We start from the raw sequence: 21,249 nt of genomic DNA, 5'->3' as shown, positions 1-21,249 counted from the left end.
AGAGGAGAAGCTTTTTCTGTTTGGGGTAGGAAGTCAAAAGCAACCCCAGCCCCTTAACCTCCCCATATTGGGGGCCTCAGAGTTCATCCTCTCATTGCTTTTGCCCTGGAGTTGACCCGGATTGTGTTCCCAGAAGCCCCTCACTTGGCTTCCCCCTTAAACCCATGGGCTTGTTTGTCATAACACACAAACTGAGCTCATGAGTTTGCACATTCCTCCCCAGAGTGTTTGTCCCTTTGTGATCGGTTGTGTCATAGAGCTTGGTTGTGTCATAGAGCTTGGTTGTGTCATAGAGCTTAAGCGCAGAAGTTGAGTTCCTCTCATCTGTTGTTCCTCCCTTCATTTGTCAACTCCTTCCTAGAGGCCTCGCTGATGAAAAGGCGGCCTGCGACGAAGACTCCCTCACAATTCTGCGAGAAGTTGCCCATCGTTGATCGCTTACTTGTAGGTCACTCCTGGGGAGCCAAGAAATATCCAGACCACTTTTGCGTGGAAACTAACATTTATCTCCTTTTCATTTTAGCCCTTGGAAGTGAAAATCGTCGTGACCAGACAGGACTGTTTTCTTTTTTTCCATCCAAGCATTTTTGCTTTAATTTAATTGAGTCTGCAAAACCCAACCCAGGAAATATAATTTCCTGGGTTATAATTTATAATAACCTATAATTTAAAGTACATCCTATGTTGTTTATGTTTTCTACAGGCGTTAGACTAAATGGGGCCAAAATGCACAAGGCCGAGAGATGCTGTTGTGTTCTCTTTCCTGCACCCCTGGGTTTGCTCCCGGGAGGCCAGAGAGGGCTGCCCAGGTCACCCCCTTACACCAAGCCAGGATGGGGCCAGTTTGGCTCAATGCATTGTGCAAATCAAGCTCCTTGTGGCTTCTTTGTATAAGACAGTGGCAGGAATGGGTGGATAGAATTCTTTATTGGCCAAGTGTGATTGGACACAAGGAATTTGTCTTTGGTGCATACGCTCTTGGAGTACATAAAAGAAAAGATACATTCATCAAGAATCATAAAGTACAACGCTTAATGATAGTCATAGGGAAATAGTCAATATAAATCTTAAGGATACCAGCAACAAAGTTACAGTCATACAGTCATAAGTGGAAGGAGATGGGTGATGGGAATGATGAGAAGATTAATAGTAGTATTCATAGTGAATAGTTTGACAGTGTTGAGGAAATTATTTGTTTAGCAGAGTGATGGTGTTTGGGAAAAAACTGTCCTTGTGTCGTTTTGAGGGTAGGAGTTGAAACAGTTTATGTTCAGGATGTGAGGGGTCTGTAAATATTTTCACAGCCCTCTTTTTGACTCGTGCAGCATACAGGTCCTGAATGGAAGGCAGGTTGGTAGCCATTGTTTTTTCTGCAGTTCTAATGATCCTCTGAAGTCTGTGTCTGTCTTGTTGGGTTGCAGAATCAAACCAGACAGTTCTAGAGGTGCAAATGACAGACTCAGTCATTCCTCTGCAGAACTGTATAAAATGAAAAGACCAGAACGGCTTTCAACAAGCATTTGTTCACCCAAATCTAGTAAATCTTGAAAAAAAAATTAACGTATAAAGACACTAGGTCCATTTCTTGTTCTCCTCTGTGCCCCGTCCTGGCATTTTCTCCGGCTGAGAAACTGACTTGCCTGTTTTCCTGTCCTGTTTCTCTGCAGAGACTTGGCAGCAGTGGCTCCTAGCCGGAGGGATCTGCGTGGGCGGATGGGCCGCGAACTTCCTGCCTTTCTTCCTGATGGAGAAGAACCTCTTCCTTTCCCGTTACCTGCCGGCCGTCACTTTCCAAATCCTCCTGATCCCCATCGTTCTGCAGCACACCAGCGACTTCCTCTGCAGGTAGGACAGCTGAACACAGAACCTCGCCTGTCTTCTTTCCTTGGTTTTAATAATAATTCCTTAAAACCGCTTTTAAAATAATAGCTCAGAAGCAAAGCAAAATAAAGAAAACACAAAGAGACACACACACACGGTCCCTGAATTACGACCGTTCGTTGAGTGACCATTAGAACGTATAACTTGCACTGGGGGAAAAAAGTGACCCTTGATCTTTTTTCACACTTAACGACCACTGCAACATCCCCCATGGGCACATGGTCAAAACTCAGAACGCTTGGCAAGTGACTCATATCTACAACGGGCGCAGCGTCCTGGGGTCACGCGATCCCCTTTGGCATCCTTTCCGACAAGCCAAGTCAGTGGGGGAAGCTGGATTTGCTTAACAACTGCATTGATTCACTTAACGACGGTGGCATGAAATGGGGCAAAGCTCGCTTAACCACCATCTTATACATATATACATATATATATATGTATGTATGTATGTATAGAATAGAATAGAATAGAATTTTATTGGCCAAGTGTGATTGGACACACAAGGAATTTGTCTTGGTGCCTAGGCTCTCAGTGTACATAAAAGAAAAGATACGTTCATCAAGGTACAACATTTACAACACAATTGATGTATGTGTATATATAGATATATATATATAGATATATATTTGTTTTCTGAGGTTTTCGCGGGTGTTTGTACTGTATGTAGGTCTTTGGTTATTCAGGTTTTCTCCCATGTAAAATTGGAAGTGTCTTGGCGACATTTCGACGAAGTCTCATTCGTCATCTTCAGGCTGGTGTTATCAGCTTCGGAGCAATGATATATATATGTGTGTGTGTGTGTGTGTGTGTGTGTGTATGTAGCTCTTGGCGTATTCGGGTTTTTTCCCATGTAAGGTTGAAAGTATCTAGGTGACATTTCGACGAGGTCCCACTCGTCATCTTCAGGCTGGTGCTTTCGGCTTCGTGCTTGTGCGAGCAAAGCATGATCAGAGCTGCCATCTCACTATAAATACTGGTGGGGAGGTGGGGAGTCCTGGCTTTGTTGCTGTAAGAGGGTTGGTTGGCAGTCTTGTTACATCTTGATTGGTTGATGGAGTTGATGTTTGCAGATTGGTCAGCTGTTTCATAGCATCCTGTGTGGGTGTGGTCCTAGCTGTGTGCCCATTAGTCTTAATGACCTGGGTAATGGGCTGTGCTGCAACATCCTGAGCTCTAGTGCTGTGACATCCTGAGTACTGTGCTGCAACATCCTGTGTGGGTGTGGTCCTAGCTGTGTGCCCATTAGGTAGGAGGTCTTAGAAGCAGAGAGGTTGGGTTTCACACAAGAGGCAGAGCGAATTTTATTTCATCTTTGAGCTAGCACGTTTTACAGAATAGCAGAGTTGGAATGGGACCTTGGAGGTCTTCTAGTCCAACCCCTTGTTCGAGCAGGAGACCCTATCCCATTTCAGACAAGTGTCTGTCCGGTCTCTTTTTAAAAACCTCCAGTGATGGAGCAACCACAACTTCTGGTGGCAAGCCGTTCCACTGGCTAATTGGTTCTCACTGTCAGGAAATTCTTCCTTAGTTCTAGGTTGGATCTCTCTCTCTCTGAAGATCTTCCATCTTTGAAGATCGTGTCCTGCCTTCAGGTGCTTTGGAGAATAGGTCGACCCCTTCTTCTTCGTGGCAGCGCCCTCAAATATTGGAAAACTGCTGTTATGTCACCCCTAGTCCTTCTTTCCATTAAATTAAACCTACCAAATTCCAGCAACCGTTCTTCCTCTGTTTTAGCCTCCCAAATCATCTTGGTTGCTCTTCTCTGCATTCTTTCTAGAACCGCAATCTCCTTTTTTATGTGTGTCTCTTTTTTCTCTCCCACAGATCCAAGCTTTCCAAGAGCATGCACAGTGCTTTGGTGGTGGCCTGGATGTCTTCCGTCTACCTTACGTACCACATGTTCAGCTGCCTCACCTACGGAGAACCGGCACTCTTAAAATCTGAGTTACAAGCTCTACGTTGGAAGGATAGCTGGGACATTTTGATCCGCAAACGCTGACCAAGCCTGAGAAACGGACGGCAGAGAGGATGTCGGTGACTGGAGGACCAAGAAAAGGAGAAAAAACTTCATCTGAACTAGAGAGTCCTTCCATCTAAAGATGGCCGCCACAAAGCTGGGACAGCTGAAGAACAACTAAGACTAGGACTATTGAACTTTTGTAGAACCACCTGGGAATTGAGGGCCTCCCGTGGAAGCAGAGCTGATCAGGAAGACTTGTGGGGGTTAGAAGCACGAGCTTCAGGTATGGTAGGACGTATCCAACAGTGGGGGTCCTGGACCAGCAGACATCCCCTGGGTAGGAGGCAGGGAAGCCAGGCAGGGGGCAGGCTACACCGGGCTTGCTTGGTGTCAACCCTGAAGCGAACCTGGCTGAGGCCATCTTTGATGCTTCAGGGTTGCCACAAGGCAGAAGAAAGGCTAGGGAAGTGGGGGGAAATACATAACTGGGGTTTTGTAGTCAAAAGTGGAGTAAAAAGGTGGAGTGGAGTAACCAAGGAAACGAGACAATCACTTTTTATTAGCTGAAAAGCGCAGGAAGTCTCAAAGTTGGTTTTCATCAGTTTCATGCCAGTATGATGTATCCAATAAACATATCAATCGATGAATCTATCTGTCTTGGAGTTCTGCTTTCAATGAGTGCATTACTTGGGATGCTGACACATGGTCCAGAACCACCAGGCAGCCCCTGGGAAGGCAGGCAGGAGGTAGACTACCTGGTGGCCAAGGCAAGGCAATGGGCCAAGGCAAACAGGCACATGCAGCTGCCCTTGATGGGACTTGGCCCCGTGCCAGAAGGGGTATAGAAATTGGACTGGGGGTTCTGGACCACCAGGAAGCCCCTGGGAGTCTGGGAAGGCAGGCAGGAGGCAGGCTACCTGGTTTAGCGGGGCCAAGGCAAGGCCATGGGGAAGGCACAATGAGGTCTCCCTGTGACACAGCTGCCCTTGATGGGACCTGGCCCTGTGCCAGAAGGGGTATAGAAATTGGACTGGGGGTTCTGGACCACCAGGAAGCCCCTGGGAGTCTGGGAAGGCAGGCAGGAGGCAGGCTACCTGGTTTAACTGGGGGCCAAGGCAAGGCCATGGGGAAGGCACAATGAGGTCTCCCTGTGACACAGCTGCCCTTGATGGGACCTGGCCCCATGCCAGAAGGGGTATAGAAATTGGACTGGGGGTTCTGGACCACCAGGAAGCCCCTGGGAGTCTGGGAAGGCAGGCAGGAGGCAGGCTACCTGGTTTAAGGGGGCCAAGGCAAGGCCATGGGGAAGGCACAATGAGGTCTCCCTGTGACACAGCTGCCCTTGATGGGACCTGGCCCTGTGCCAGAAGGGGTATAGAAATTGGACTGGGGGTTCTGGACCACCAGGAAGCCCCTGGGAGTCTGGGAAGGCAGGCAGGAGGCAGGCTACCTGGTTTAACTGGGGGCCAAGGCAAGGCCATGGGGAAGGCACAATGAGGTCTCCCTGTGACACAGCTGCCCTTGATGGGACCTGGCCCCATGCCAGAAGGGGTATAGAAATTGGACTGGGGGTTCTGGACCACCAGGAAGCCCCTGGGAGTCTGGGAAGGCAGGCAGGAGGCAGGCTACCTGGTTTAACGGGGCCAAGGCAAGGCCATGGGGAAGGCACAATGAGGTCTCCCTGTGACACAGCTGCCCTTGATGGGACCTGGCCCTGTGCCAGAAGGGGTATAGAAATTGGACTGGGGGTTCTGGACCACCAGGCAGCCCCTGGGAGTCTGGGAAGGCAGGCAGGAGGCAGGCTACCTGGTTTAACTGGGGGCCAAGGCAAGGCCATGGGGAAGGCACAATGAGGTCTCCCTGTGACACAGCTGCCCTTGATGGGACTTGGCCCTGTGCCAGAAGGGGTATAGAAATTGGACTGGGGGTTCTGGACCACCAGGAAGCCCCTGGGAGTCTGGGAAGGCAGGCAGGAGGCAGGCTACCTGGTTTAACTGGGGGCCAAGGCAAGGCCATGGGGAAGACATGACAATGTCTCCCTGTGACACAGCTGCCCTTGATGGGACCTGGCCCTGTGCCAGAAGGGGTATAGAAATTGGACTGGGGGTTCTGGACCACCGGGAAGCCCCTGGGAGTCTGGGAAGGCAGGCAGGAGGCAGGCTACCTGCTTTAACTGGGGGCCAAGGCAAGGCCATGGGGAAGGTACAATGAGGTCTCCCTGTGACACAGCTGCCCTTGATGGGACTTGGCCCCGTGCCAGAAGGGTATAGAAATTGGACTGGGGGTTCTGGACCACCAGGCAGCCCCTGGGAAGGTGCAGGAGGGCAGGTTGAACTGTATAGCTTTATCATCGATCAGAACAAAGAAGAAGAAAAAATGAGCCATTTTTTTTACATTAAAGTTTTTGCTTTATTTACTGAGACAGTTATTACCAATGTAAGAAGCTGAAAAAATACAGCAACCCAATAGAAGACTGAGGTAACAAAATACTTTTGCCAGAAGAAAAAAACAAAACAAAACTTAAAAAGACTTCCACAGGAGGGTGAAAACGTCCATAGTTTATCTGGAAGGAGACAATTCACAAGGTTGGGAGAGAAAAGGCCTTTACAATAAAATGCCATGCAGGAAATATGGCTAAAAGGGACGTGAGGGAGGAAAAATAAAATAAAATAGTGCAAATGTCTCACCAAGGAATGAAACCAAAATCTAGAAATGGGCTGATACCACAAAGGCCAAAACGTCTGAAAACTGGACATTTATGGTTTTGGCCTCCATCGAGTGCTAGTTGGGGGGGCGGGGAGAAAAAAAGAAAAAAACCCAGAAAAACCAGTCCACCATGCATTTTGGCACTAGGTTTACAGGAGCTAATAAATTAAGAAGAATGAATGTTGCTACACGAATTGTCATCGTGGAAATCAATGGACGGGGACCATATTCCCCAAAATGGCTAAAACGGCGGTCAGTCCCACAGGGCGACTTGTCCGGGGCTGGACAGGGTAGGTGAAGATGTCCAAGGCAAAATAAATAAATAAATAACCTCCCTTGGAGCACAGACATATCCACACGTGCGCCCAGTTCTAGAACCAACCTGGGGGATGTAGGAGAAGCTCGCCCAGCGGGACATTTTGGATGAACAGCTCTCCCCCACCTTGCTCAGCCTCTCAAGCCAAACAATTTAAGGCAAATCTTTCCTTTGGGATGAAGTTACCCAGAAGAAGCCTTAAAACTGACCGTATTTCAGCAGCAATTAGTCCCTTCGTTGCTAGCGGTACCTCCAGTTAACTTAAAAAACAACAAAGCAAAACAACCACCGCAAAATACAGCACAATTAATTATGAGTTACAAACAGAAAAATTACAGGTGATATTTTTTTTATCTTGTGCCAAAATACACATTTCCCAAATAGCTTCGGTTCGGGATGTCAGTCGTGTTCCCTAAGTTTGATACAAAAATCTGAGGCAGCCACAGGGCGAAGCAGCTCAATGCACTTAAAGTTATAAAAATGTTGTTTCACAACGTTCTATTCAAGTTGACCCTCTGCAGCAAGTTAACACTGTCAAATGTTTGTTGTTTTGTGCATTAGAAATAAGTGTAAACCCAACATGGGCAAAAGTTCTTGAGTCACATAAAGCAGCTTGACCGTAAAAAGAGCAGTTAAAAAAAAACATCTGCAGAGATGTGACAGGTAAATTTGTGGCAGGACAAAAATCCACAGCCGTCGGGACTTCCATGGCTAGTGTTAAGGACCCAAGGATCCTTTGATGGGTCAGGCTGCATCTCCAAACAGTCCAAATCCTCTCTTTATCAGTGCAGTGAGTTAGATCCTGTCCCAAGGATAACATTCACATTTCTGTTTCTAGAAGCTGTATCATAATTACTTTCAAGTTATGTAGAAAAGTGCTGAAGTTGCTCTGGGAGAGACAGCTGGTTTGCTCTGAAATCTTTCCTCCTTGCTTCAATGGAAACCCATCTTCCCATCTTACAGTTTGGCACTGGACGTTATACCGCACACTGGAGCAGGTTACTCAAATGACATAAGGTTTGCAGGTACCTGGAACATCAAAGAAAAATATTGTCGTTAATGAAAAGTTCTGGATAAATGGTCCATGGATGGAAGATCCTCACAAGAAACCTCTTCAAGTTAAGTAAAAATCAAGACAAGTCAAACAGAAGTCAAGTAGAAGTCAAGTAAAAGTCAAGTCAACCCAAGTAAAGTCACGTCAACCCAAGTAAAAGTCATGTAAAGAAGTCAAGTATAAGTCATCAAGTCAAGTAAAATTCAAGTCATTAAGTTAGTCAAGTCAAGCCAAGTAAAAGTCAAGTATAATCAAGAACTCAAGTCAAAGTAAAGAAGAAGTCAAGTCAAGAAGAAGTTAAGTATAAGTCAAGTCATCAAGAAGTCAAGTATAAGTCATGGAGTCAAGTCAAGTCGTCAAGTAAAAGTGAAGTCAACCCAAGTAAAAGTCAAGTTGAGTCAACTATAAGTCAAGTCAAGAAGTCAAGGTCAAGTCAACCCAAGTCAAAGTCAAATCAAGAAAAAGTCAAATAAAAATCAAGTCAAGTTGAGTAAACTAGAAGTCAAGTCAAGAAGTCAAATCAAAGTGAAGTCAAAGTGAAGTCAAAGTCAAGACAAAATCAAGTCAAGTATAAGTTAAGTCAAATAAAAGTCAAGTAAAAGTTAAGAAGTCAAGTATACGTTAAGTCAAGTAGGTCAGGTTAAGTCAAGAAGTCAAGTATAAGTCGTCAAGTAAAAGTATAAGTCAAGTCAAAGTAAAATCAAGAAGTTAAATAAAAATCAAGTCACGTCAAAGTCAAGTTGAGTATACTAGAAGTCAAGTCAAGAAGTCAAGTATAAGTCAAGTAAAACTCAAGTAGAAATCAAGTAAAAGTTAAGAAGTCAAGTATAAATCAAATAAAAGTCAAGTCAAGAAGAATTCAAGGAAAAGTCAAGTTATGTCAAGTCAAGTAAAAGTCAAGAAGTCAAGTAAAAGTCAAGTAAAATGTCGAGTCAATTAGAAGTCAAGTCATGCCAAAGCAAGGCAAGTCAAATCAAATTTTTTTATTACAGCTTTGACCACCCTTTACATTAAAAAAGAGTAGAATTAAAAAAGAGAATCAGCTTAACCCCAAAATTTGTTTGTAAACCTTTGGATTACAATCTTTTGGATTACAAAAATTTGGATTACAAAAGTTTGGAGCTTCTTAGCACTATGCATCCAGCCTTATCTACTCAACTGCCCTGCCAGTGCAACCACAGATGAAGACCAGGACCATCATTTGTGATTGGTCCACCTCAAGTTACCTATGAGGATTGATGCATGAGATGAACCAATTACAAATGTTTGTCCTACTCAGCATCAGTGCTTGAGTTAAGCAGGTACGACTCCAATCCAATACGATGTTGTTTCTGGATTGAGCAGGGTAAAGAATCCAAAATTTAATTTATGTATCTTCTAGACTTCACCTACATCCAAGAGACAACACAATGTTTTGGGTTCTCATTTTTCTCTCTGCTTTTGGGTTAGAGATTGACCTACACGACGGCTTTGGAAAATGGGAACAAATGAACCTGGATTAAAAAAAAAATTCTCAGAAAGTTTGCTAAACTTTAACCCAGTTTAGCAAAACATCTCCACTCTTTCGCTTACAAACTAAAATCAAGTAGAAGATGGGCTACCTGAGGCCTGTTGCTTCTGCAGGCATCATCCAGATGTTTGTGCCACAATATTGCGTGAAACCTGGAACCGGTCTGGAAGTTGCAAACATTGCCTGCAGAATTTTTTTTTTAAAAAAAAAAAGGGAGGGGGGAGAAAAGAAACCAAGGTCTTCGTGATTTGCTAGCAACAAGAGCGCTAAAGAATGGCATCTTGAAGGTAAAAATATCCCCATTGTTACGATTAATGTGATCAATCCATCGTAATAGCCTTCTAGTCCAACCCTCTGCTCAAGTAGGAGATTCTATTCCATTCCAGACAAATAGCACCATCAACTGAACAGTAAAAGAAAGGGAACAAGAACCCGAGTTTACAGAATAATAGAATTGGAAGGGACCCATGAGGTCTTCTAGTCCAACCCCCTGCCCAAGCAGGAGGCCCTACACCATTTCAGACAAATGGCTGTCCAGTCTTAAAAGCCTCCACTGATGGAGTACCCACAACCCATCTCCTCCCACTTACGACTGTATGATTGTAACTTTGTTGCTGGTATCCTTATGATTTATATTGAGATTGGTTGTTTCCTGATTGCTTATTTGTACCCTATGACTATCATTAAGTGTTGTACCTTATGATTCTTAATGAACGTATATTCTATTCTATTCTATTCTATTCTATTCTATTCTATTCTATTCTATTCTATTCTATTCTATTCTATTCTATTCTATTCTATTCTCAGATTCAGGGGTCCAGCCATGGAGGTTTTCTCCTCTCGGCATGCCTGCCCAGGTGAGGTCCTCTGGAGGCCTGCAGGAGACACAGTGTCTTTGTTGGAAGATGTTACTCAACTCTTCAAAAACAAACTAAAAAAACCCCTATTACTTCGATAGCACCAAAAAAACAACCACCCACAAAAAACCCACGAAGCATAAAATAGCAGGTATCTCGATACAATACCGACACTTAGCATCCAAAACTATCAGGGGCGGCCTTTGCATGGCACAATTAACCTGGTTACGGAATTAACCCAGGTATGGAATTTGCACCCTTACCACTAATCAAGCTGGTTATGCAAACACCACGGTGGACTCTTGAACTGACCTGGAAAAGCTGGGTGAACACAGCTTAGAGGAAAGGCCAGTTTCTCTTTTTACCCTCCCTCAAACCTGATTCAATGCCCTGTTTCTTCCGGGCCATGGAGGCCGTTCCGGGTTCCGGTTTTACCCTCCTTGTTACTTACTCCAGGGCGGGGGAGGGAATGAGAGAGCTGGGGAAGGCCCCGCCTTTTGGAAGTCACTTTGCTGCAGCACCATCTACAGGTCTTCCCCGTTCCTGTTCTTGGCTGGAGCCTTTTCCAGGCCTGAAAAGGGATAATTCACAGGGATGTCGGGAATATCTTTATTGGCGAATTGAGTTTCTCTCCTTCACTCTCCTATGTGTGCAAGTGGAAGCTTGAGAAGGTCCATTCCCCCCCGTCCCCCCTCCATTGTCTGCAGAGGTGGCTGGGTGAGTGTGACGGCTCCAAGGCCCAGATGTGAGAGGGGCTCGGTGCAGTTGACGCCTTGCCAAGCACGTTGCAAGCTGGCCCCTTCCCAAGATGTGGGCTTGGAGGCTGAAGAGAAGGGGAGAGGATAGCTGCGAGAAGCAAACATGGACGACCTTATTTGGAAGAAGTTGCCCCTTAGAATCCTTGTGGGTGACTTGGACTTTCTAGAACAGGGGTCACCAACCTTTCAGACCTCAGGGACCACTAAATTCATCGTTTTAAATCCCATGGACCACTAATATAATCTGCCTAATGACCGGCTGGGTGGGCGTGGCCAACTCAATGTCACTCACATCGAGGAGTGCCTTGTTAGCCTCTATTCACCCCTCCCCTCCCCACCCAGGCTCCTTAGGGCCCCAACAGGAAGCAGGAGTTGGAGCTAAGAGAAAGAGTTGGCAAAACAGCTCAATTCAAATTGGATCTGACTGAGGAGGCTCAGCAGAAGCACCTCACTGAGGACTAGGAGCATAGGCTTTCCATGCAGAGCGAAGACCTGCAGAAGTGCAAAGCCAGGTACAGGCGCCTGGAGGCTCAGTGGCTGAGATGGTCAGCCAGTTCCAGGCCATGATGCAGTCCCACTGGAACAAGGTCCTCCTGCTCTTGGCCACCAGTGGCACTTCCCTCCAGCCTTTGCCCAAAGCCCCACACCGGGAGGCTGAAGTGTTCCAAGGAACACCCCGAACGAAATAAAGCTCTGAGGCTTGAGGTTCCTCAAAGTTCCAATTTATTAGAGATGTCATGTTGGCACAGCTGGGAAAACCCGAAACTGAAAGCTTCCAGGTTTTCCACACCCAGTTGACAATTCACAGCCCTGCCCCACACCCACAAGTTCATCCCATTGTCCGATCAACTCTTCACACTCATCTTGGACACAATCTTCTACATCAGACGCAGGATGTCCTTGAATACGGAATATTGTTATGACTAACTTTCTACCGCTCTAACAACAACCCCCCCCCAACTTCCCCAGCTAAAATATGTGGCAGTTAAAAAGCAAAAAGAAAATTGCCTTCCAAAACTGATAGCAGACCCCAAGTCAGAATTTCTCCTCCCCTCTGACCCACACAGAAAGACCCCAAAGGGGGAGACTCTCTGCAGCAACACAAACATTCTTTCTTTTTTTTAATTTGAATTTATATCCCGCCACGTCAGTTGTGCCAAGGGCAGCGAGGGACAACGCCAGCACCTCCCCACTGGGCTCGCTCTGCCCCTCGCCATCTCCACGGCCAAGAGCGGGGCCACGGGCCGTTTTGCAGGGCTGCAGGCATCGGGGCGAGGTCTTTTCGGGAGCCGCAACTGGGCAAAGCGGCCGAGGGACTCCGGGCTCCCCCCGGGCTTCCTGCCTCAACCTCCCCGCGGCGCGGCTGCCTGGGCTCCGAGCCCAAAGAGGGACGAGCGGGCGGCGCGCGGAGCTGCGCGTCTGCCTCGTCCGGGCAACCAAGGGCGACGCCGGCCGGGGCGCGGGGCAGCTCCGGGGAGCATGCTCAGTCCCTGCCGGCGCCCGGTGGCGGCGGGGGCGCAACGGCCGGAGGAGAAGCCGGAGCAGGAGGAGCCGCCGCCGGTGGGATGGAGCCGCCGCCCCCGCCGCCGCCGCCGCCGCCGCCCGCTGCCCAAGCCGGAGCCGAAGAGAAGGCGGGCCGGCCCGGGACGGCGGGGGTCGTCTCCTCCTCGCCACGGAGAGGGCCGAGCGCCGCGCCGCGGGGCCAGGCCGGGCTGCGAGGAGGCGGCGGGGGCAGCGCGCAGGAGCCGCCGCGCGAGGGCAAGGAGCCTGCCGGCGGGGTCGCGCCCGCAATCCCGCCCCGGTCCCGCCCGCGCCCGCGCCCTCGCCCTCGCCGCAGCGCGCGCTCGGTCACGGTGGACAGCTCCAAGGCGCGCACCTCGCTCGAGGCGCTCAAGCTCAGCCTGCGCGAACTGCGCTGGAAGGAGGTAGGCGCGGAGCAGAGGTGGAGCGCAAGGCGCGCGGGCTGCTTGGGGAGCTCGATGCGGGGCAGGGAAGCCCACCGGAGCCCCGACGTTGAGGAGAGGGGGGTGGGCTGTGCTCAGATCCAATAAGAAGAGGCTAGTCGGAGCGGTTCTGAAGGACTCCCGCGCCCTGGGCTGGGCTGGTTTGGATGTGACGGGAGTGGGAGTCCCAAGCCTCTGGAGGGGCTGACTTGGGAAGGCTCACCCTCCTCTCCTCTGAAGTCTTCAGGGACCCTCCCCCGCCATTCCTGCAGCTCCCATCCCTCCTTTTCCTTCCCAGTATCCCCAGAGCTGTTTGTGACATCACTGAGTGGAGCCAGAAGAGCCTTTGTGGTGTTGACAACCAGGGCTGCAGGCAAGGCTAGGCACAGGGCTGCTGGGAGGGGGAAGGGGGGCTTCCTGGGCTTCTTTTGCTGGGTGGCCTGTGCCCAGGTTTGTGCCCAGACCAAGAACCCAACCATTAGAGCAGTGCAAGGCTGGAATCCCAGCAGGCCTTGGTCTCTCCCAGTCAGAGGACTCTTTTGGGTGGGCTTGCTGCTTGGAGGATGGTTTCTCTTGAGGGCTACTTTTTGAGCCCCAGAAGCTGGCCCTGGGCTGCCCAGATCCCCAATCCTGTCTTTTCCGTCTTTCCTTAAATGACGACTTCCAGGGACCCAGGCAGCCACACAGCTTTTCTCAGAATACCTCAATGGAGCCACAAGAAAAAGAAAAAAACGGAAGCTTTGAGTTTGAGCGCTCCTAGGCTGGTTTCCCAATTTTCCTAAGCTCTTTAGGAAGGGGGAAGGGGGGGGGAAATCAAGGTTCGGGGCAGAATCAGGAAACTGGGCTGTAATATCAGTGTTTGGCAATGAAGAATTTTGGCCCTTGCTAGCAACAACACTTAATGATAGTCATAGGCTACAATTAAGCAATCAGGAAACAATATCAATATAAATAGTAAGGATACAAGCAACAAAGTTACAGTCATACAGTCATAAGTGGAAAGAGATTGGTGATGGGAACGATGAGAAGATTAATAGTAGTACAGACTTAGTGAATAGTTTGACAGTGTTGAGGGAATTATTTGTTTAGCAGAGTGGTGGCCTTCGGGAAAAAACTGTCCTTGTGTCTAGTTGTTCTGGTGTGCAGTGCTCTATAGTGTCTTTTTGAGGGAAGGAGTTGAAACAGTTTATGTCCAGGATGTGAGGGGTCTATAAATATTTTCACGGCCCTCTTTTTGACTCGTGCAGTATACAGGTCCTCCATGGAAGGCAGATTGGTAGCCATGGTTTTTTCTGCAGTTCTAATGATCCTCTGAAGTCTGTGTCTGTCTTGTTGGGTTGCAGAACCAAACCAGACAGTTATAGAGGTGCAAATGACAGACTCCATCATTCCTCTGTAGAAGACATTGGAGAGTGAAGCAGAAATAAATCTGGCTAAGACAGGATTTTGTGCTAACATGATGTGTGAGTGATTGGCTTCCAAAAATCCCTTGCAAAGGTGTGAGCAGAAGCCAAGGCTGTATCTGTGCTAATCCCAGGGATGGCACTTCTGAGAGGCCCCCCCCCCAACAAATCCAAATCCTTTTTTGCAACAAGGTGACACCTTCCTTCTCCACTGGGCTGTGCAGGGTGTTATCAAGGAATTAGCATAATTAGCTCAGAGACAACCGCCCCCCCAGCCTTAACTCTCAGATCCTGGGCTCTGTGGCCAGGAGAGGGGGCTCGTGCCTTGCGAAAGGCAATCTGTGAGTATCGCATCGCTTGCACAAAATACCCCTTGGCCCTGTGGGTTACTTTGAGAAATGATGGCCATTCATTTGTACATTGCACTGTGGCAATTTTCTGCATCACACACTCCTCTGACGTTAAGCATGCCTGGAAAGGGTGAGGCTTTCGGCTTCTTTTTTTCTTTGTAAACTCAAGCATCTAGTCCTCATGTTACATCAACACTTCATCGATGCGTATTTACTGCTGTGGGGTTATATGGATGCTGTTTTTCCTTTCTGTGTCTTGAACCTCCAACTCTCCCTTTCTGTCTGGGGTATTTTTCCCATGGAAGGAAGAAAGAAAACAATCTCTGTGTACACAACTCACAAATCAAAGAGAATTAACTCATTCTCAGCGTAGTCCAAACTAAATCAAAGCAAATTCTTCCCAACACAATTCCTCAGTCTTATCACCAACCTTGGTTTAATTAGGCAAACTGCCAAAGGCCTTTCTTGGCAAAAGTTCAGAAGATGCTGATAAGAAACAAATGCAGCAAGACAAAGATATCAACGTTGTTTTCCAGCAAAGAGCCCAAACACCGTTGCTGGTCTTTTAAGCCTTATGGGAGGGGCCAATCATCTCTTGGCCCTACTCCAGAGTCATCCTCTTTGCTTGAGCTGCTCTTGCCTTCTGGCAGCTCTTCTCATGCGTGCATTAGGAACAGGCTCCTCCTGCTCCTCTGCCTCACTACTGTCAGCCTCTGGAGGCTCTGGAGTCCGCACCTCACTCCCCAATGGCCCTGGCCCCACCTCAGCCTCTGACGCAGAGCCCTTATCCGGGCCTTTCCCAGCCTCCAGGACTGGCCCACGCTCTTCCTGAGCCTCATCGCTGTCCGACTCCGTTGCCAGCTCCGCAGAATGCTGGCGGACCACAACATAGGGGTTCTGTTAGCATCTTGCTCACTGTCTCAGTCTGGGAGAGGCAGATTGGCTGAGGTCCTGAGGAGCTGCATCCCTGCAGATAGAGGGCCCTTCACCCCACTTATCTGTTTTCCAGGCCCCCTTCCCCCCCTCTCCGTGCCAGGGTTTTTTCCCCTTGTAGCCTCTCCCAATCCGGTGTCCTCCAGGTGTGTTGAACTACTGGCTCCCATGCCCGTGGGGAAGGATGGAAGGTGGGGGCTTAACACGCCTGGAAGGCATAGCACGTTGGGGGCACGAGACACACACGCACCCAATTGCATTCCATTTGCCCAGGGGGCAGAGGAAGAGGAGGAGTGGGAGCAGAGCTGCGCTGTTGCTGGCTTGTTTCCCTCCAAACAGATTTTTCGCAGGTCTCCCCTGCCCACCTCGCTCCCCTCCACCCACCCACCCACCCACCCACTCAAGGCATCAGGCAGTGAGTCACAGATCCCCCTTCTCTGTGGCTGTTGTTGTCAGTTGTGGGTGCCACCGTTCCCCATTAAGCAGGGGAGAATGAAAGCAGGTGCCCAATTAGCGTGCTAATTAATTGTTTGCTCTCTCTCCCGAGCTGGCTGTTGATAAAGCTGAGGTTTTTGATGCTTTTCTTTCTTTTAGAAAAAGGAAGAAAAGAGAGGAACAATGCAAAATATCTCCCTCTTCTGTAGACCATCTTTGCCCAAGGAATATGCCTGTATTCCCAGGGAACTCCCGGCTAAGTGATCTCTTTTTGTCTCCTGCAGTTTCCGTTTGGTCGCCGTTTGCCCTGCGACATCTATTGGCACGCTGTCTCCTTTCACGACAATGTCATTTATTCGGGACAAGTCAACAAATTTCCAGGTAACTTGACCTGTGATGAGAACTGGGGTTGGTTGTCTTTGCAAAAACGATGCCAAAATGCCCACCTCACCCTTGGCTCTTGCCGGGATCCTCTGAAAAGTCGGATGCCTGCAGAGCTCCCATGTCTGTTGGCCTTCCTTCCTTAGCGCCTTCATCAAAAATAGGAATGTTTAGTCTAAAAGAATGTAATATTTAGTCTAGTCAAATATAGTCTAAGAGCCGATTGCCGGCCCTTCTCTCATAACCCTTGACTTAGGTCTGTGATGAACTTCCCGCTGATCATTTTCAAGAGGGGAGAAAGTATTTCTTATAATGTTTTAAATAACAATACAGGAAAATATCTATAGCTCAGGGTTGAACTGTGAGGTCCTTGATGCTCCCTGAGCTTGGTTGCTGTTTTGCAGACGTCTTATGACCCAACTAAGTAACATCATCAGTGCAGGAAGGGAGTGGGCAAGTGCTAGGACAGAGAGCAAACCCCACTCCCTTCTAGCATTGATGATGTAACCTAGTTGGGTAGTGAAACGTTTGCAAGAAAACAACCCAGCTCAGAGGGCATCAAGAGCACCTCTCGGTGTTTTAAATGCCCATCATTGAATTGTGTTCCTTCTCCAAAGTCTTTTGGTTCTTGGTTTTTGTGGCGGAAGCATATTTTAATGGAACAGACTGAAATACTATGGTTATGGAGTTGATTTCTGGGTGAAAGCCGTGCCCAAATAAATCAGGGACTCTGTGCAGCTAATAAATATTTGCTGCTACTTGATTTTGCTGAAAAACCGAGGCATCCCTCAGTGGACCAGTCAAAGCCATCCTGTCTTTTTATTCTGCCAAGAGAGATTTCTCCGATGGGCTATTTTCTTTTAAGCACCGAGGAATTTAACACAACCTTTCCTTGAAATTGGGGCTATTAAACTTCTTAAAGCTCCCTGATTTACCATTAATCTCTTCCTGAATCCAGCTAAGGAAGGGCCACGTTACTGGCTCATCACTGTTCCTGCCTCTGCTTTATTGTGCTATACCAGGATCTATAAAAAGGCCTTCCCTGGGATCAAATTGGCAAAAAAGCTGCTCCTTCCAAGTGTAATTAAATTCTGGGGCTGTTTCCTCTCCCGGCTGCAAAGCCTGAGCCACTTGGTCCGAAGAAAATCTTCAGCAGGAACCAAGTCCCGTTCTTGGGTACTTTGGAAAAGCAGGGGAATCTTTTAATATCACACTGATCAATAAATGATAAATTGGGCTCTGCACATTTCCACCCTGGTGGCACAAACTTGCAAATTTAGAAGCTCATTCTGCTACGAAAGTTTAATCCCTGTTAAGTAGGTTTGGGATTTTCACTTCAGAGAAATGAAATCGCCCTCCTACCCAATAGGACGGCAGGGGTTGCAGCTCCCCGACATAGAACTTTTAACATTCAATATGTTTAATGTGTCATCATTAAGTTGATCAGCTTAATGGATCCTTTGGGCAGTTGATAAGGTTACTTAAACAGGCAAACATTCGATAAAATAGTAAAATAGAATGAATAGGTTGGGCAGCAAGGAAGAGTAATAAAAGGATATAGAAGTAGGGATGAATTCCAGCAGGTTCTGACAGGTTCTGGAGAACCGGTAGCAGAAATTTTGAGTAGTTTGGAGAATTGGCAAATACTACCTTTGGCCGGCCCCAGAGAGGGGTGGAAATGGGGATTTTGCAATATCCTTCTCCCAGGAGTGGGAAGGGAATGGGGATTTTGCAATATCCTTCTCCCAGGAGTGGGAAGGGAATGGAGATTTTGCAGCATCCTTCCCCTGCCACGCCCAAGGCACACCCACCAAGCCACACCACGCCCACCAAGCCACGCCCACAGAACCAGTAGTAAAAAAATTGGGATTTCACCACTGCATAGAAGCCACAGTCCATCTGTTAAGGCAGAGATGGAATCTCAAGGCTGGGAACGGCCCCTTGGAGGCGAGCATCTTGGCTTTCCGGCCCGTCTTCTCTGGCACTTGGCTGGGCATTCTGGGCTGAGGCACCTCAGTGGTGCCTCTGCCCTTGCCCACACGGCCTCCTCTCCCCACCAGGCATGACTGAAATGGCACGGAAGGTCAACTTGAGTCGTGCCATGAGGACAATGCAGGAGCTTTTCCCCGAAGAGTATAACTTCTACCCCCGCTCCTGGATCCTCCCGGAGGAGTTTGCCATCTTTCTCACTGAGGTAGGTGGGGGCTTTTTGACCTGGGTGCAAAGGCCTGGCCGGGATGGGGGGGAGCATTTTTCAACAATAGGGTTTAATGCCAGGGCACTGAGAGCCTATCCAGCCTGCTCTCTTCCTCTGGGCTGTTGTATGACCCTCACAAGTCATAGAAACCCTGCTGGGCTGTTGCGTTTCCTGGAGGAAGTTTTGCGAGTGGAGAGATGCACCTGAAAGGGGATTAAACCCTTTTTTAAAAAAAACTTTTAAAAGCATTTTTCCTTCTGCCGAAAAAATGCTTTTAAAAGTAAAAAAAAAAGCCTTTGATGATTGCGCGGCTCAGCTGGGATCATCAGGGGCTTTTAAAACCTCTTCAGCTGAAGAGGTTGTAGTAAAAATTCTTTTAAAAGGCTCCTCTGATGATCTCAGCTGAGTTGCCTGATCGTCAGAGGCTTTTAAAAGCATTTTTTACAATCTCTTCGGCCAAAGAGGTTTTAGAAAAAATGCTTTTAAAAGTAAAAAAAAAAGCCTTTGATGATTGCGCGGCTCAGCTGGGATCATCAGGGGCTTTTAAAACCTCTTCAACTGAAGAGGTTGTAGTAAAAATTCTTTTAAAAGGCTCCTCTGATGATCCCAGCTGAGTTGCCTGATCGTCAGAGGCTTTTAAAAGCATTTTTTACAATCTCTTCGGCCAAAGAGGTTTTAGAAAAAATGCTTTTAAAAGTAAAAAAAAAAAGAAGTTGGCCACACCCATCCAGTCACATTACATCCTCCCACCAAGCCACACCCACAGAACCAGTAGTAACAAATTTTACATTTCACAACACCTGGATCAGGGCAAACATACAGCTGTTGGGCTCCGTTCTAGAATTCTGGGCCATCTTTACAGCTGCTGCCCAAGAAGGAGATCATCTCTAGATTCAGAAGAATGGATGCGGTCCTTTAAGAATATCATTCAAGAGTCCGGGCCAGTGGTTTCTCAACTTCAAGAGATGTGGACTTCAACTCCTAGAATTCCTTAGCCAGCTGGATGGGGAATTCTGGGAGTTGAAGTCCACATGTCTTCAGCTTGTTCTTCTGTCTAAACTCCACCCGTTAAAATGATCCCAAAGCCACAGCTGAGTGTGTTCCGCTCTCTGGATGTGACCTCCTGCCCAAAGGAGAGGTTTTGGCACCTGGCCATCTATGGACAGGCTCTGCAGGGCATCCGACGTGGGGCAAATGGCCCAGGCAGCTGAACTCCTCCCCCTACACACATCCCGCCTTCTTGTAAGCAGAGCCCCCTCCCATCCCCACCCCCCTCTGCAGGCTTTGATGCAGCAAGCAGCAGATGGCCGATAAAACAGCCCCACACATATGGTCCCCTCCATCTGTCTTAAGAGGAAAAGGCCCCGCTCTGGTTAACAAACACCAGGTGTGAGGCTGGTTTTGCAGGTGGGGAAAGGATGGGGAAGCCATTCCCGAGAAGGAGAAGATTCGGGGAGCTGCTTTTGGTGGACAGTTCACCAAAATTCTTCTCCTGGTCTTTCGGTGTTTTGGTCGAGAGGGTGCCCCAGGGGAGGGCAGAGAAAATGTGGCTTTTAAGAGATGCTCCAAAGTCCTTCTGAGTTTCTGAAGAGCCGGACTTGAGCTTTGCAACATTATTATTCACCCATATGGTAATAATAATAATAATAATAATAATAATAATAATAATAATAATAATAATAATAATAATAATAATAATAATAATTTATTTGTATACCGCCTTCTCCCAAGGACTCAGGGCGGTGAACAGGCAGATAAAATATAAATACACACAATAATTAAAACATCCCTTAAAAACTAATTTAAATGCCCAAAATGTTAAAAACGACTTCAGAAAATCACAAAATTTTAAAAACCCATCCAATAAAAATAAAAATCAGTCTAGTCCAGCCATACGAAATAAATAAGTTTTAAGTTCACGGCGAAAGGTCCTAAGGTCAGGTAATTGTCGAAGTCCGAGGGGAAGTTCGTTCCACAGGGTCGGAGCTCCCACAGAGAAGGCCCTCCCCCTGGGGGCCGCCAGTCGACACTGTTAGGCTGACGGCACCCTGAGGAGTCCCTCCCTGTGGGAGCGTACCGGACGATGGGAGATAGAGGCCGGCAGTAGACGGTCCCGTAGATAGCCCGGTCCTAAGCCATGGAGCGCTTTAAAGGTGGTAACCAATACCTTGAAGCGCACCCGGAAAACAACAGGTAGCCAGTGCAGTGCAGTCTGCGCAGTCACCTTTAAAGCGCTCCATGGCATCGGACCGGGCATCGGACCGGGATATTTACGGGACCGCCTGCTGCCGCCAGTTCCCTCCCATTGTCCGGTGCGTCCAGTGCGCTCTCACAGGGAGGGCCTCCTTAGGTTGCCGTCAGCCAACCAATGTCGGCTGGCGGCCCCCAGGGGAAGGGCGTTCTCTGTGGGGGGCCTGGCTCTGTGGAATGAGCTGCCGGTGGGACTCCGTTTTCTCCCTGATCTTCGGACCTTTAAACACGAGCTCAAGACTTTCTTTTTTCACCAAGCGGGGCTGGCCTGATTGATTGATTTTAATAATTGGGGATTTTAGCGGGTTTTTAACA

General features: G+C 48.1%; 1 protein-coding gene and 1 long non-coding RNA gene across 3 annotated transcripts in view; one reads left to right on the top strand and one right to left on the bottom strand.

The window, feature by feature from the left end:
- Positions 1-6,225: 6,225 nt before the first annotated feature.
- On the bottom strand, positions 6,226-10,743 carry LOC131186036 (uncharacterized). Its single transcript, XR_009152293.1, has 3 exons — positions 10,597-10,743; positions 9,519-9,610; positions 6,226-7,892 (listed from the first exon to the last, which is right to left on the bottom strand). It is a non-coding gene; the product is annotated as an uncharacterized LOC131186036 (long non-coding RNA).
- A 678-nt stretch (positions 10,744-11,421) lies between these two features.
- TTLL11 (tubulin tyrosine ligase like 11) overlaps positions 11,422-21,249 on the top strand; it is a 28,304-nt gene continuing 18,476 nt past the window's right edge. For both annotated transcript variants that reach the window (XM_058159147.1, XM_058159146.1), the window contains exons 1-3: positions 11,422-12,967; positions 16,391-16,487; positions 18,548-18,681. In XM_058159147.1, the coding sequence (XP_058015130.1) occupies positions 12,608-12,967; positions 16,391-16,487; positions 18,548-18,681 (591 nt within the window). In that variant the 5' untranslated portion in view covers positions 11,422-12,607. The remainder of the gene's footprint in view (positions 12,968-16,390; positions 16,488-18,547; positions 18,682-21,249) is intronic.

This window comes from Ahaetulla prasina, chromosome 16 (assembly GCF_028640845.1).
Source record: "Ahaetulla prasina isolate Xishuangbanna chromosome 16, ASM2864084v1, whole genome shotgun sequence".
NCBI classification, from domain to species: domain Eukaryota; kingdom Metazoa; phylum Chordata; class Lepidosauria; order Squamata; family Colubridae; genus Ahaetulla; species Ahaetulla prasina.
The sequence above is the reverse complement of the archived record's forward strand: the minus strand, read 5'-3'. Positions and strand labels throughout refer to the sequence as shown.